Source organism: Durio zibethinus, chromosome 17 (genome assembly GCF_047325235.1).
Source record: "Durio zibethinus cultivar Kanyao isolate XHJ-2024 chromosome 17, ASM4732523v1, whole genome shotgun sequence".
Classification (NCBI taxonomy): Eukaryota; Viridiplantae; Streptophyta; class Magnoliopsida; order Malvales; family Malvaceae; genus Durio; species Durio zibethinus.
Genome location: NC_143178.1, coordinates 4,854,813 through 4,870,459, shown reverse-complemented (window position 1 = coordinate 4,870,459; position 15,647 = coordinate 4,854,813). Strand labels below are relative to the sequence as shown.

Below are 15,647 nucleotides of genomic sequence, written 5' to 3'. Positions count from 1 at the left end.
AAAAAAGGAAGTCAAGTTTATAAATATTTGGAAATACCCATAAAGTTAGGACTTGTTTGGATAACAATGAAATCCAACCCTTTTTGAAACTGATTGTAACGTGGGGTGCATTTGTATATAAATTTTTTTATTATTAATTTTAATTTTTGCCAACACATTGAATGAAGATATAAAAGAGGTTCATTATCACATCATTTATGTTCAACAATTATTACAACAATTATTACAGAAAAGGCCAAAATGAATTTTAAAAAAAAAAGTATATTGGCATCTCAAAAACTTCCCATTAATTAAACAATTTATGTAAATTGATCCATATGAGATGTATATCACATTATAAGAATTTAGGTTTTTAATGATATTTTTTTTAATATTTAGTGACGTTTATAAACGTCGTTAAAAGATTTACGACGTTTGCAAAAAACATCAATTAAAATATTTACTATCACGTGTCAGGAAAATAACAATATTTTTTATAAAACGTCGCTATATTAACGGCGTTTATATCTGAAAAATATTACTATTTTGGTGGCATTTATATATTTAAAATGTTGTTAATTTAGTAACATTTTTATCATAAAAATACTATTAATATGATGACGTTTATATGATAAAAAGTCACTAAATTAGCAGTACTGTATAAAAAAATGCTGCTAATTTAGCGACATTTTTTTTATAAGAACGTTGTTATTTTTAGTGGCATTTTATTAGATAAACACCATTAAATTATTCATTTAGTGGTATTTTTTAACGCAAACGTCGCGAAATTAAGAAATTAAATATTTTTAATAAAAATTTTCTGTTAATATTTATTATTTTCATTAATAACAAGAAAATGTTAAAAGAAATAAAAATGAACTTAAATTCAGAAACCGAAATTAATAAATACTTAATTTACGTTCAAGTATGTATCTAATTAACATAAAAGTTTAATAATTAGTATAAAAATATTCAATTTTTTTAATAAATTAACAAAAAATATTAAAATATATGAAATTGATGACTACATAGATTTGAAAGATTATCAATTGATTAAAGAATTTTTTCACCTTAGTCACTAGCGTGCTCAAGAACCTATTAAATAATACTAGACAATTTTTAACACTTCATAGTAAACTTTTTTTTATATTAAAAAATATAAATATTTACTAAATATAAAACATAAGTTGGTAGACCATTAAGATCAGTTTCTGAAAATTATTGTTGCACAAAATTTATAAAATGATTGAATCGATCATGTAACTGTTAAAATTTTACACAATTTTGCTCCATTCTAACATGTTTTTCCTCAATTTTAGTACACTCATATTCTCTTTCTGCTTCCATTTGTTGGAAACATTGTTGTATATTTCGTAACTCCTCTTTCAATATCGAAATGTCTCACGAAGACTAACTTGCTAAGAATGTAAATTACTAAAAACTACATCTATAGTAGGTAGATGGTGTTGGACCCAATCTAAGGCTTCAAACCTGTCAATGCCTTTCTTTTCCAGCAAATTTTATAAATATCTGATTTTTCAATTCTTACATGTTGATAGAACCATCAGATGTTATTTCAATCTCAGCAGTCATTTTTCCTTTCACTTTCTCCTGTAAATTAGTCATATACAATTATCAAGTTTAATTATTAATTGATAATATTTTAAAAAGAATAAATATTTACTTTCAGTTAAAATAGATGTTACAAATTATCATAATTTTTTGTATTTTGATATTTATGTAAGATTAATCTTTTTTTGTATGTGTTAAGCGAAAAAATTTCACGCGTCCAATTTTACCACACATCTCAATCTTTTGTACAAAAACATATGTTATTATTAAATATATATCAACAGCAACTTATTCATTCATATCAAACCTGTCATCAAGTTCAAAATTTTTGAATAATTTTAATATCATGTATTTAATTTATCTAAATTGTTAAAATATAAATATAACCGTAAATTTATATTTTGACCACTTAACAATACAATAGTCTTAAACAAACACAAATAATAAAAGTATTTTGGCCTTTCACACATATCAATTATGGAAACCAAATTCAATTATTTGGACAAATTTAATATTATGGATTGAAGCCAAACAAACTTTCAAAACCATCCAAAAGTTTATTTTGTATTTTTGCCTTTTAAAGGCAAAAATAATACAAAATATACATAAACGATAATTTTTTCACACATATCAACCGTAAAAATCAAGTTCAATCAATCAGATAAATTTAATATCAAGTATTGAAGCTATTTAAACTATTAAAATAGAATAATAATAACAATTTTATATTTTTACCTAAATAGATATAAACAATAATTTTTTTATATATATCAACTGTGTAACTAAGTACAATACTTTCAATAAATTTTAAATTTTTAATCAAATTCAAATTTAAATTTAATATTACATCGACTCAAATTCGATTGATTATATCACTATACAAAATGAGGGTATTGTAAGGCCTAGGGCCTGGATTATATAAGCAGATTTTTGCTCTTTATGCAACCAAAATAATAATAATAATAATAATAATAATAATAATAATAATAATAAAATTACAATGAAAGATATAACTTCGTAAATTTCAGGTTAAATAATCGATGTTTATGTCAGGATGATACTTTTAGTTTTTAGCACCGATTAAAATACTCTGATAATATGCCTTAATTATTAACTATTTATATTTAGTGATCCCTTGTGAAGATGTCTTAGAAAAAGGATAGAATTGCCGGTCAAGGGCAAGTGCATACTAGATAGTACTGGCTGCTGACTAGTGCTGTTCCATATTTGTAAATCTTTTAAAAGTTAGTGGCATCGCATGCAATTATTAGAAAGCACCAAATGCTGATAAAAAAATCCATATTTTTAAGACAATTATAACAGTATTTTTCTATATTTTTTCTATTCATTATTTTTTTAATTTTATAATTTAAAATTTAAGATGATTTATATGATTGAAAGCTAAATTTATTTTTTAAATAAATGAATTTTCAAAAGAAGTTAATTTTTATATAAAAAAGTACATTGGTTTTTTCAAAAAAAAATTATCAAAAAAGTATTTTTATCTTATTTTCTATTTCTCCTTATATCTTATTTTTATAAAAGTTTATTTGTTATTAAAACAAGTACATTGGTTTCTCCTTTTCGTTTATTTGAAAAAAAAAATAAAGAAAAATAAATTTTTAAAAGAAAAAATTAATTTAAATTAACCAATTATATAATGATACTAATTATTTTATTAAATGTTTAAATCAAATTTTAAAGGTAAAATTAACAATAAAATAGATAATATATACGTATTAATTATCGAATTCTATGATATTAGAAATGATTTTCTCTTAGGATTGAATCATTCTATTTTAAAATGATAATTAATCTTTTTGTAATTCAATATTTTTTTTTATATATGTGCATCAACAATAAGATAATGAGATGATCATTCTATCGGCTTCATCATTCTATTTATCAATCATATCCTTAAAGTGTCTAAATATTTTAACTTTATTCATTTTTCTTTTTATAATAAAAAAAGAGAAAATAATAAAAAAGGCTTATTCAACTACAAGGGACTTAATTGGCCACAAAAAAACTACTAGGGACTTAGGGGCAAAAAAAAGTAGGGACTTGCAGCCGAAATGGCAAAAACTAAACTATGCCATGCGAGAAGCCAAAATAATAAATGCATCAACGAAGTTTATTGTTAAAAATTATTAAATTAAAATTAAAATTAAAAATTAAAAATGATAAATTAAATTTTTTTTATATAGATTAAATATGCAATTTTTGAAAAAAAAATAATTTTTGATATATATTTTTAGATAGATACTTTTAATAAAAATATTAATAAAATTTTTATTATAGAATAAATATCGATCAAATTTGAATTATAAATAATTTTTTACATATCATTAGTTGTCACATTGAACTATATCAATCTATCAATATGAATTTTTTATTAAAGTTTTTATTAAATAATATTTAAGAAAAAATTTTACAAATTTCACTTAAAAAATTTAATGTAAAATTTGTCCATCTTAATCTAGCTAGGACTTGATATATGGCATTGCCAGCACAAGCAAGCTATAGATGTTCTCTTCTTCAAGAAAAGCATAAGATAAACTAAATTACTAATAATAAAAAAAAAAACTTCGAAATTATATCTTATAATTTTCTATTTACATTTGATACATTTTTGTGCATGAAAATAATATATATATATTACCCCCTAAATAAAGAAAAGTAATATATTATATATTTGTATAGTTGAAATGAGTTGTTTGAATCCATGCACATGTTAGCTGTCCAATGTTCAAATATGCTCTTGATCATTGGTGATGTAAATTTCACTAACTTCTCCTCTGTTGACAACATTTCCTACTCTCACCTTCATGTTCTCGTATTATATTTCCTGGCACATGATTAAGATTTAAGATCCAAATGTTATTTCTACTATCTTATAAACGAATATCTCATGAAATTTAAAAATTGAAACTTTTTTTTCAAATAAGAAAGAACTTCAATGAACAAATATTTTATTTAACAAGTTTAAAAATTTTGAACCATTTAGGAATCAATATATGAATTATTTGACTTGCATGTCGTACATTTTAAATTTTGGAAAATTGAAAATTTTACTAAGAGTTAGCAGCTTAAAAATTGATTTTATCATGACCATGAAGCCATACGTTGATAATACAACAAAACATGATGAGAAATTTGGTGCATATGCATGTCCTAAAATAGGATAATATGAAAATAATTTAGGGATAGATGTTTTTATGGATCAAGTTAGGTCCATGTTTGGAATTAATAATTTATATGTTTATTTAGGTCTAATCTGCTTTGATATTTTGGGTTTAAAATTTTTTCAAAGTTCAATCCATGTTATAAAAATAAAATACAAACTCACCCATTAAACCCAATATATATAATAAAAAATAAAATATTAAAATAAAAATTTACATATATATAATTATAATAATTTAATTATATTTATATTATGTGAGCTAGGTTAAGCTAAGTTCGAACTTTAATTTTTGTGTTCAAAGCCCGACTCAAAATTTAAAAAGGCTTAAAAATTTTGTCCATATCCATTTAATAAATCTTAATTTTTTGTCAAAATATTCTTAAAATTAACTTGATAGACCTTTGGACTTGAGTGGATAGCTCAACCCTTGAGTGGTTAACTTGACTTTTGAGTAAGTTTACTCATTAATTTTATTTTGATTATATCTTATTCAAAACTTAGCTGCATTAATTTATACAATCATTTTTAAAATGTGTCATTTAGCCAATTGAGTTTAAACTTTAGTATTTGCTGCTCTTATTCCTATTTTTAGGTTAGACCTCTTTTATATGTAAAAAAAAATTTATTGAAAACTATATATATATATATATATATATTCACTCATTAATTTTATCTTTATTATATCTTAACTCAATACTTAATTCAATACTTAACTCAATTAATTTATACAATCACTTTTAAAATGTGTTAGCAAGTTGAGTTCAATCATTAATATTTACTACTTTTATTTCTATTTTCAGGTTAGACCTTTTATATATATATAAAAAAAATTATTGAAAAACTATACATACATATATATATATATATACACACATATACACACCAAACACGACTTAACATCAATGGCTAATCTGACCATTCGTTCATGTAATTTGACCTTTAGATGGGAAAAAGAAAAAAGAGAAGATATCAATAAGACAAGAAGTGATAATTAATTTCATGTTTTTGGGAACTTTAAAAGAGATCCCATTCCATGGAACATGGGACAAAAATAAAGATAGGAAGGATTCGTTTTTTTGTTTTTTTGTTTTTTTTTTATCACGAAGGATTTGCTATCATTGTTTAGACATTGTACATACCACAACAACAGCCAAGCTGAGATCAATGATGACATAACTTTTCGTGTCGCCTTATATACTTCCGACAAGAAATCGTCTCTTTGTTGCTGCTGTACTCTTGCCCTTATCTCTAGTGAATTTATTTTTCCGGTAATGAAGTTTTTTTATAGTCATGTTGTTTGAAATTTTGATCGTTGAAATTAATTATGCATGTAAAGTTTGGAGTTAATTGCGATTAAAAATGTTAATTGACTATCATTCTTTTAGAATTTAATTTTAAAAGTGGATTTACCTTAATCTTGTGAGCCTTAGAGCTCCAAGAATGAGCTGATGAAAAATAAACATCCGGGCTTCTATCCATAATGTTATTCTCCCTGCAAAATGGTAACCAGTAGCTATCAAACTTAGCAGCCTCCATGAAAGCAAAAAGTGTCAAAGCTGATCCTCCATCGTCCTATACATACACCGAAATCTTCTCCGTTGGATGATCATAAGCCATCAAGGACAAAGCCGTGTTCACCACACTCATTGGCGGCTCCTTGTAAGGGTCAGCCGTTCATATGAACACGCCCAACACTGGAAAATCTTGCTCCGTCACGTTCTTTTTCAGGTTCTCTGGGAATTACCTACGATGAATTGGGTATATGCGAAAAGCTTGTGAAGCTCCCCACATGAAGGCAAGAATGAGATCAGAGACAAGCAAAGAGAGGGTTATAAAGAAAGAGACTAAGGTTGTGGAATTGACAAGTGTTTGTGCATGGCGGTAGAGTAGACCTAGGATGGCGCAAGTGTAAACTACCAAAAAGACGCGGTTCACGGCTGTGCGTGGGAGGCGTTCCACGGTGAGAAGAGGAGTATCGATGGGTGCCAGGGGGGTGGTGTAGTGCTCTCTCCGACTTAGAAACTCCATTACTTGTGTGGGTAGTGATGATGGCAATGGGCAGTCGAAGGCTGAATTTCTCTTTATAAGTGGGCAGTAAGGGTGAAATTTAAGAGGTTTGTACCAGGTATTCAGGGCAGTTGACATTAATCACATGGTGATTTAAGTAATAATTTGTAATAACGTGGCGTATAGAATTTTTTATATTTAAAAAATCCCAAATTAGAATGAAAATGGTACTATTGTTTAGTGTATATATATATATATATATATATTATATTTATATAATTTGATATCTTCTTAATGACTTCCTAAATTATTTAGTTGGAAATGTTTGAACAATAAAGTTGGGAAAAGAAAAGAAAAAAAGGTATTCAACCAACTTGGCCACTTGCACTAATCAGTGGTGTAGACATTATGAGGATAGATGCTCCTTTGAAGGGTACTAGAAAATGGGCAAGACAATGACATTCAGGGTGAGGAAAAAATTCAATAAATTTAAAGTTATAGTGTTTAATTATTTTTAAATTATTTTTTATTTGATTTAAATTAAATTTAAATATTAAATATTTATATATTAAACTTAAATTAAAAATTAAATTTTAAATTTAAAAAATCGAATCAAATCTGATTTGATTCGTTATCATTCCTACAGAATAAGATATAAATGATGAAATATAATTATTTTAGTTCTTTCTCAGTTGTTATAGATTTAGTTATTAAAATTTATGTATTTATATTATATTTTATATAAAAATTATATGTTATAATTTGTATCGTTATGAAAATATAAAATATATTTTTTTATTTTATTAAATCTAAATATAATTATTATTAAAATATTAAATCATATCTGTTTTTTTTTTATATTATATTCATATCGTATTTTAAATTATTAAAATCTAATTTATTAAAATAATATACATTGCACTTTGACTTAAAAAAATATATAAATATTTAAACACATACCATAAGGTTTTGTGATCGAAATAATGCAAGATTAAAAAAAAATCATTATTTAAATTATAGCAATATAATAATGCAATTATTTTTATGATTTGGAGAAGAGAATTTAATTTTTTTATTACATCAAACACTCGAAAATAATTTTTTAAAAAATAAATATGCTTTTGCCTTCCTTTTGTGTAGTTAATTTGTGGGGCAAACAACAAATCAACCTTACAGTGCTCAAATTATCTATCAAACCCAAATTACAGTATTCATACAATATATTAATAAAAAATAATTGTATGAAATGATTATTATATCATTTTCATTTAAATTATACTACATAATTATATTATTTAAAAAATTAATTATTTTATTACACATTATATGTATAAATCTATTAAAATAAATATTTATTATTTAATTATTATATGTGATATGTAATAAATGATTGATTTGTTTTAATAATTTAATTATATAGCATGGGTTGAATGAAAACGAGGTACATTAATGTAAAATAACTGTATCATACAGTCTGCCATACCAAACGAAAGGGAAAAAGAAACTTCAGCCATTAATTATTTCATCAAGGAAAAATGCAAAGCAAAGATGCTAGTAATTGAGTGGAAAAAGCCCTACCTTATTTCTTGGAGTCATTACTTCTGAAACAGAAAGAAGCGGCAATATAAAGAGCCACTGACAGACATATTGAGATAACAGTAATTTTGGTGGGCATTTTTCCATTGTCATTCCTCAAGGCAATGGCTCCATAAATTGGCTGGCAATTCACCACAATGAACCCTGTTAACAACATCTGCATACCGAGACCTTCCCCATTTCTGCCAACCAAAAACTCTGTCAATCCCCATACGAATGAGAATAAGTTGATTATTGCAGCCATAGTTAATGGAACAAACATGGGGGATGGGACTCCGAACTCAAAAATGCCTCTGCTGTATCTCTTGCTTTGTTCATCATCAAGCACCTTGCTCGTTAGGCTAAAACCATGTGTGGAAATGCGTAAGGACTTGAGAAAGTACTCAACTGAAGCAAACAAAAAACATGACAGTCCCCTTATCAGCCACATCCTTTGAGCATTCCACCACCTTTGGACAGTGCCTCCAGCTAGGAGAAAGTCAAGGAAATCTTGCCCGTAAGCGCTGAGGAAAAGAAAAACATACAAGAAAAACCATGGTTCTGATATCTGCAACACCATTTGTCATTTTTTACTTGATCAATATACTGAATTTAAATAAATATTTCGTGATATGTACAGATTCATCGATGTTCATACCTTTGGGAAGATACTAACTTTATTGAGGAGTGCTAGCTGGGGTAGGAAAGAATAGAGGGTGACTGGAACGCACCATATAGGCCAGAATGCATAGTGAGAATAACTTAAGCCCATTAAAAGGCCCATGGAATGAGAACCGAAGATGAGAGTGTTATATTTGGAGAAGGTCACTTCACAAAGTCCGATGCACCATCTCTTGCATTGATTAATTATATCAAAAAGGGTAATTGGCACATCCCCTAAAAATGCAGCCCTCTCAGGGTGGCAGAACAAGCCCTTCCATCCTTCACACTGAAGCCGATAACCTGTGTAAAAGTCCTCAACCAGAGATCCATATCTGAAGCCACACTGCATACATGTCAAAAGAACTCTTAACATACTGCATATAAATTTTATAAATTTTATAAATTTTAACCTTTGATAGCATTATGGAGAGTGACTGATGAGTTTACCTTTGATCCCCATTTAGTTTGGTTCTCATAGTTGCAACCTGCCACTTGGTGTGCCAATGACAAAATTTCTTGAGATTTAATGGGCTTGTCTACCACATGGTTTGGGCTAAGTTCTGGGATTTCAATGGGAAACGAAGCTGATGGGCCACCGAAGAGAGCTCGCCGGCAAAAGAAGCAGCCGGATCCCACATAATTCGGGCCCTTTAGCCCGTCAAAACCCATGGGATTGACTTGGAAGAGACGTTTATACTCGGAAGCGTAGATGTCATTTTTGTTAAGGCCATGAAATCGTTGTGGAAATTGAATGTATGCTAATTTTGATTGAATTGCAGAATCTGATAGATAACATAGCACACGAAGAGGTGTTTGGGGATCATTTGAGTACATATCACAATCTTGAGTTAAGATTATTGACGCATTTGTCATAACAGCTGATACACGTAACTTCAATGTCGAAAATTCAAGGAATTAGAAATGATAATAAATAAAAACTAATCAATTGGATAGCAACCAGAAACAATACTCATACCAGAACATTAAGAGCTCCAGCTTTAAAGTGGTGGGGTGAACTGTTGCATTTCTGTCTAGAGACATAAATTAAATTTGGCAAACAATGGCCAGAAACGTCTTTGTCATTGCTCTTATCTAAGATAACCTGCCCATAGTTCATGTCTCATATGCATTAGTAAATCGAGTGTAGCAGCAAAAGGCTTGTTTCCTGTACCGTGTAATTTAATTTGTTATTGGTCATCGGATTGAATTTTGAGCTTGGAAAATGTTGAATGCATACCTGGATGATAGTGGGGTGATGTATGCGAGTAAACCCGTTGGTCCATTTATTAAAAGCTTGGCGTTGTTGATCCTCTGTAATGTATTCATCACTGATTTCTCCTTTATCGACAATATGTTCTACCTTCACTTTCATATTCTCGTACATCATCTGCAATTTAGATTTGTATCCCAAAAGTGGGAGATGTTACATCTATCACTTCTACAATATAGGCCTCACGACATAAGCTGCTACAATATGGCTGAAATCGATGCTATCTACGTGGGATTAAAATTAGCCAGGAGCATGGTTGCAGAAAATTTCTAGAATCAGATTCTTTATTGGTTATACAAAAAATTTTACAATGATAATGGCCCCTTTTATCAGGTTTTATTTGGTGCAAACAAGTACTCCATCTAGATTGAAACTGATCGCTCTTTCATATCTATTATGAGGCAAAATTTTGCGTGAATTTTTTTGACAAATTTAATCCATAAGGGTAACTTTTTTTTTTAAAAAAAAAAGTAGAAACCTACAACAAAGAAGGAGGAGAAAGGCTGAAGTCAAATCTCAATTTCAATGTTTTTTTAAGATGTTTTTGACTACTAGATCAAAAAATCGAAGACTATAAGGGTAATTTTGATGTTCTTAAATTGTTATCTCCTCTGCTTCTCTAGGTAGATTGATACAAGACGACACGGTAGGTGTTGCAAGGCCTAGGGCCTGTATTACGTAAGCGGGTTTCCGCTCTTTATGCAAAAAAAAAAAAAATTATTACGATGAAAGAATGATACTTTGAATTTTTAGCATCAATTAAAATATTCTAATATTATGCATGAATTATTAACTATTTATATTTAGAATCTCTTGTGAAGATATCTTAGAAAAAGGATAGAATTGCCGATCATGGGCAAGTACATACTGGATATTACTGGCTGCTGACTAGTGCTGTTCTAGATTGGTAAATCTTCTAAAAGTTTGTGCCATGCAATTACTAGAAGCACCAAATGCTGATAAAAAAAATCGATTTTTTTAAAAATAATTATAAAAGTATTTTTCTATATTTTTTTCTATTCATTATTTTCTTATTTTTATAATTTATATGATCGAAAGCTAAATTTATCTTTTAAATAAATTAATTTTTCAGAAAAAGTTAATTTTTATAAAAAAAAGTACATTGGTTTTTTCAAAAAATATTTTTTATCAAAAAAGTATTTTTATCTTATTTTATATTTCTCCTTTTTATTTTATTTTTATAAAAGTTTATTTGTTATTAAAACAAGAACATTGGTTTATCCTTTTCTTTTTTTCAAAAAAAGAAAAAGAAAGTGAAATAAATTTTAAAAAAGAAAAAAATTTGAAAAAGAAAAATATAATTTAGATTAACCAATTATATAATGATACTAATCATCTTATTAAATATTTAAATTAAATTTTAAATATAAAATTAGCAATAAAATAGATATTATATCCGTATCTATTATCTAATTCTATGATATTAGAAATAATCTTCTCTTAGGATTGAATCATTCTATTTTAAAATGATAGTTAATCTTTTTGTAATTCAATATTTTTTTATATGTGCATAAAAAATAAGATAATGAGATAATCATTTCATCGGTTTCATCATTCTATTTATCAAACATATCCTTTAAATGTCTAAATATTTTAATTTTATTCATTTTTCTTTTTGTAATAAAAAAAGAGAAAAAAATAAAAAAAGGCTTATTCAACTACAAGGGACTTAATTGGCTAAAAAAAAACTACTAGGGACTTAGTAGCAAAAAAAAAAGTAGGGGCTTGCAGCCGAAATGGCAAAAACTGAACTATGCAATTTGGGAAGCCAAAACAATAAAGGCATCAACATATCTGGGAAATATTTAAATAAAATTTCTTAGATAAAGGTCATGAAATTTATTATTAACAAAATTAAATAAAAATAAAAATTGAAAATATTTTTATATAGATTAAATGTGTAAAATTAAAAAAATAATAATAAATATATATAGATATTTTTAATAAAATTTTTACTGTAAAATAAATATTAATTAAATTTAAATTATAAATAATTTTTTAAATAATTTTTTTACATATTATTAATTTTCACATCAAACTTTATCAAATTATCAATATGAATTTTTATTAAATTATTAAAAAAATTACAAATTTCACCTAAAAAATTTTATATAAATTTGATCCATCTAAATTTAGTTAGGACATGATATATGGCATTGCCAGCCCAAGCAAGCTATAGATATCGTCTTCTTCAAGAAAAGCATAAAATAAAATAAAATAATAATAATAATAATAACTCAAAATTATATCTTATAATTATCTATTTACATTTGATACATTTATGTGCATGAAAATGATATATATTATACCCCTCTCAAATAAAGAAAAGTACTATATTATATTGAAATGACTTGTTTGGATCCACGCACATGTTAACTGTCTATTCATGATTTAGACATATGGATTAGTACTAATCCTTATCTTTAATTTGAAGGTTTGACTAAATCAAAATGATGCGGTCTACTTGACAAGATTGGTTGTTGGGGTTCTTTGTCTGAATCTGTCGTAATTAATTGACTGACATAACAAAAATTATTTCATATGGGGTCCAATGTTCAAATATGTCAGAGATAAGCAGCAAGATGCAACATTTTTTTTTAAAAAAAAGAAAATTAAAACTCAACTTTTAAAGAAATAAAATATATACATATAAAATAAACACAGATACTAACAAATATTTACTTAGTTTGATCTAGAGATTAAAAAAATTTATTTGTATATATATTTTTTAAAAGTTAACATTTAATAAATTTAAATTTTATATTTTAATATTTATAATTTTTCTTTTATCTTTAATTACGTCATCTTTTATAAAAAACAAATATTTAGTTTTAACTGCTAATAGAGTTTTTCTTATTTTTCTTAAGTTAACTAAACATATAAATGCCTAAGAATGCTTACTTAATAATGCCTAGAAACATAGGTTAAGACATAATCCTTTTTTTTATCTATCTATCATATTCAAATTAAGAATTTAATATTTTATCTGCTAAGAAATTGCTATAACTTGTAACTTCATCTTTTATTTTTTTAATATATATATATATATATTGATGAATACTAGTAATTTTCATCATTAATTTTTTAATATATAAATTATAATCAATTATATTATTTTATATAAGCTCATATTAATCAATATCACATATTCCCTCCGTTTCATTTTTTTATTCAATTTTTTTAGAAGTCTCTAAATTATATCTTTTTTTTTAGCATCTAATCACTTACTTTTTATATTTAAAATTTATTTTTTATGATTTTTTTTTTACTTTTTAACATTTAAAATCATAAAACTTTGATTTTATAAAAAAAATTTAATTTTAATATTAAATATATTAAAATTATTTTTTTTAATTTCATGAAAATTAACACCACCCAAATAATTTAAAACTGAAGAAGTTTAATTTATTTTAAATGTAATTTTAATTATTTTAGATTAGGACAGGCCATTGGCTCATATTATATATAATCTTCTAGTTCATCGCGCCAGTCAGCTCCTAGATTCCATCTACCCCTTTGTTGTATATTTCTTTAATTTCCTTTTTTCAATTTTTATGGTACGTAGATTCCATCGACCCTTTTACTATATATTTCTTTAATTTCCCTCTTTCAATATTTATTGTGGACTCTATTTAGCACCTTTTGAAAGTAATGATGCATTAATTATGATCATGGCGATTATAAAATTAGATTTGATTTAAAAATCAACTTTACCTTTTTTTTTTTTGTCCATGCAGGAATTTAATTTGGATAGACGAAAATAGTGGCAGTTGCAAATATAAAATTAATGTGTTTATGGAGACTCACAAAGTTTGAAAAATAAAAAACTTTGAAAAAAAATTTTTAACACTCTTAAAAATTATAATATATCTTTTTTAAATCCTTAACCATTCTATTTACTGTTACTACTCAATAATCAATTATAGCTCACTGCCAACCAATATCCAACATTCAACAAACACTCACCGTAAAGAGTGGACACAAAAAAAAAAAAAAAATCTAGATCTACCATTGTATATGAAAACTTAGTAGCATATCTACTGTTATTGTTAGACATAAGTAACAGTGAACACCCAAAATTAAATTACTTTATCAATATAATTTTGTACAAAAATTATGCATGGAAAATCAGTCAATTAAAGTTTTTGAGATAGAATTAGCAAGTGTTTGAGTATATTAATTACCTTAATCTCCTCAATCTCTGGGCTCCAAGAATGATAATTAGACACAAAATATACTTGAGGGCTCCTATCCATTATATTGTGCTCCCTGCAAAATGGTAACCAATGACATGCAAACTTAGCGGCCTCCATGAAAGCAAAGAGAGTCAAAGCTGACCCTCCATCATCTGATACATAGACGGAAAGCTTCTCTGTTGGATAATCATAAGCCATCAACGAGAGGGCTGTGTTCACCACATTCATTGGTGGCTCCTTGTGAGGATCAGCCGTGCATATGAACACGTCCAGCCCTGGAAAATCTTCTTCTTTCATGATTCTTTTGAGGCTTTCAGGGAACTCTTTACGACGAATTGGGCGCATTCGAAAAGCTTGTCCGCATGCCCATATGAAGGCCAGGATAAGATCTGAGATGAGCAAAGACAGTGTCATAGAGAAAGAGAGTAAAGTTGTGGAGTAGAGAAGCATCTGTGCATGGCGATAGAGTAGAGCTACAAGTGCACACGAGTAAACCACCACAAATACGCGGTTCAAGGCCGTCCGCCGCAGGGGTTCAAACGTGTGAAGAGGAGCATGGGCGGTGCATCCTCCTTTTAGACCTCGGCCTTCCATCCTTGTTTGCTTTATGGTCATAAATGTATGTGCTCAATACTATGAGTTCTCTTGCATTTAGTACAAGTAATAAGTTTGTCATTATTCATTAATTTATAGGCAAAGGGAGGAAGAGTGATGTGCCAGCACTGTATTCAGCATATAGATACACTTATTAAAAATGTTTGGAAAATGGAGTTTGTAATAAATTGTAAATAAATGGATATCTATTATTATTTAACTAGTTTACGTCAGATTTAGATAATTGTAAATACATAATTAATAAATTCGAATAAAAGATTTATTATCCATGATAAATTTAGATAATATATAAATAATATTTCTTGAATATTCAATATTTGAATTCGTTTAGATTTTAATGAATAATAATAGATATCTAAATCTGTTATTTATTTTTGTATGTAAAATATATAAAATTTTATACTTGTAAAAGTTTCGAACCTTAATAAATAATTTTTACTTGTTATTAATTAAGAGTGAATTTGAATTTAAATTTAAATTCTTATTTATTTTATATAAAACTTAAATAAAAAGATATTTTAATATATTCACATATTTAAATAAATAATATTTATTTAAATAG

General features: G+C 26.6%; 2 protein-coding genes across 2 annotated transcripts in view; both read right to left on the bottom strand.

The window, feature by feature from the left end:
• The window catches only part of LOC111279048 (cellulose synthase-like protein G3), a 47,042-nt gene extending 40,230 nt beyond the window's left edge, over positions 1–6,812 (bottom strand). The window contains exon 1 of the mRNA XM_089746223.1: positions 6,149–6,812. Coding sequence (XP_089602349.1) covers positions 6,149–6,274 — 126 coding nt within the window. The 5' untranslated portion in view covers positions 6,275–6,812. The remainder of the gene's footprint in view (positions 1–6,148) is intronic.
• A 1,360-nt stretch (positions 6,813–8,172) lies between these two features.
• LOC111287308 (cellulose synthase-like protein G3) lies at positions 8,173–15,185 on the bottom strand. The gene is made up of 6 exons (XM_022877784.2): positions 14,459–15,185; positions 10,221–10,370; positions 9,960–10,085; positions 9,431–9,874; positions 8,979–9,326; positions 8,173–8,888 (listed from the first exon to the last, which is right to left on the bottom strand). Exons 1-6 carry the CDS (start codon positions 15,083–15,085, stop codon positions 8,325–8,327), a joined length of 2,259 nt encoding a protein of 752 aa, XP_022733519.2. The 5' UTR covers positions 15,086–15,185; the 3' UTR covers positions 8,173–8,324.
• Positions 15,186–15,647: the final 462 nt, after the last annotated feature.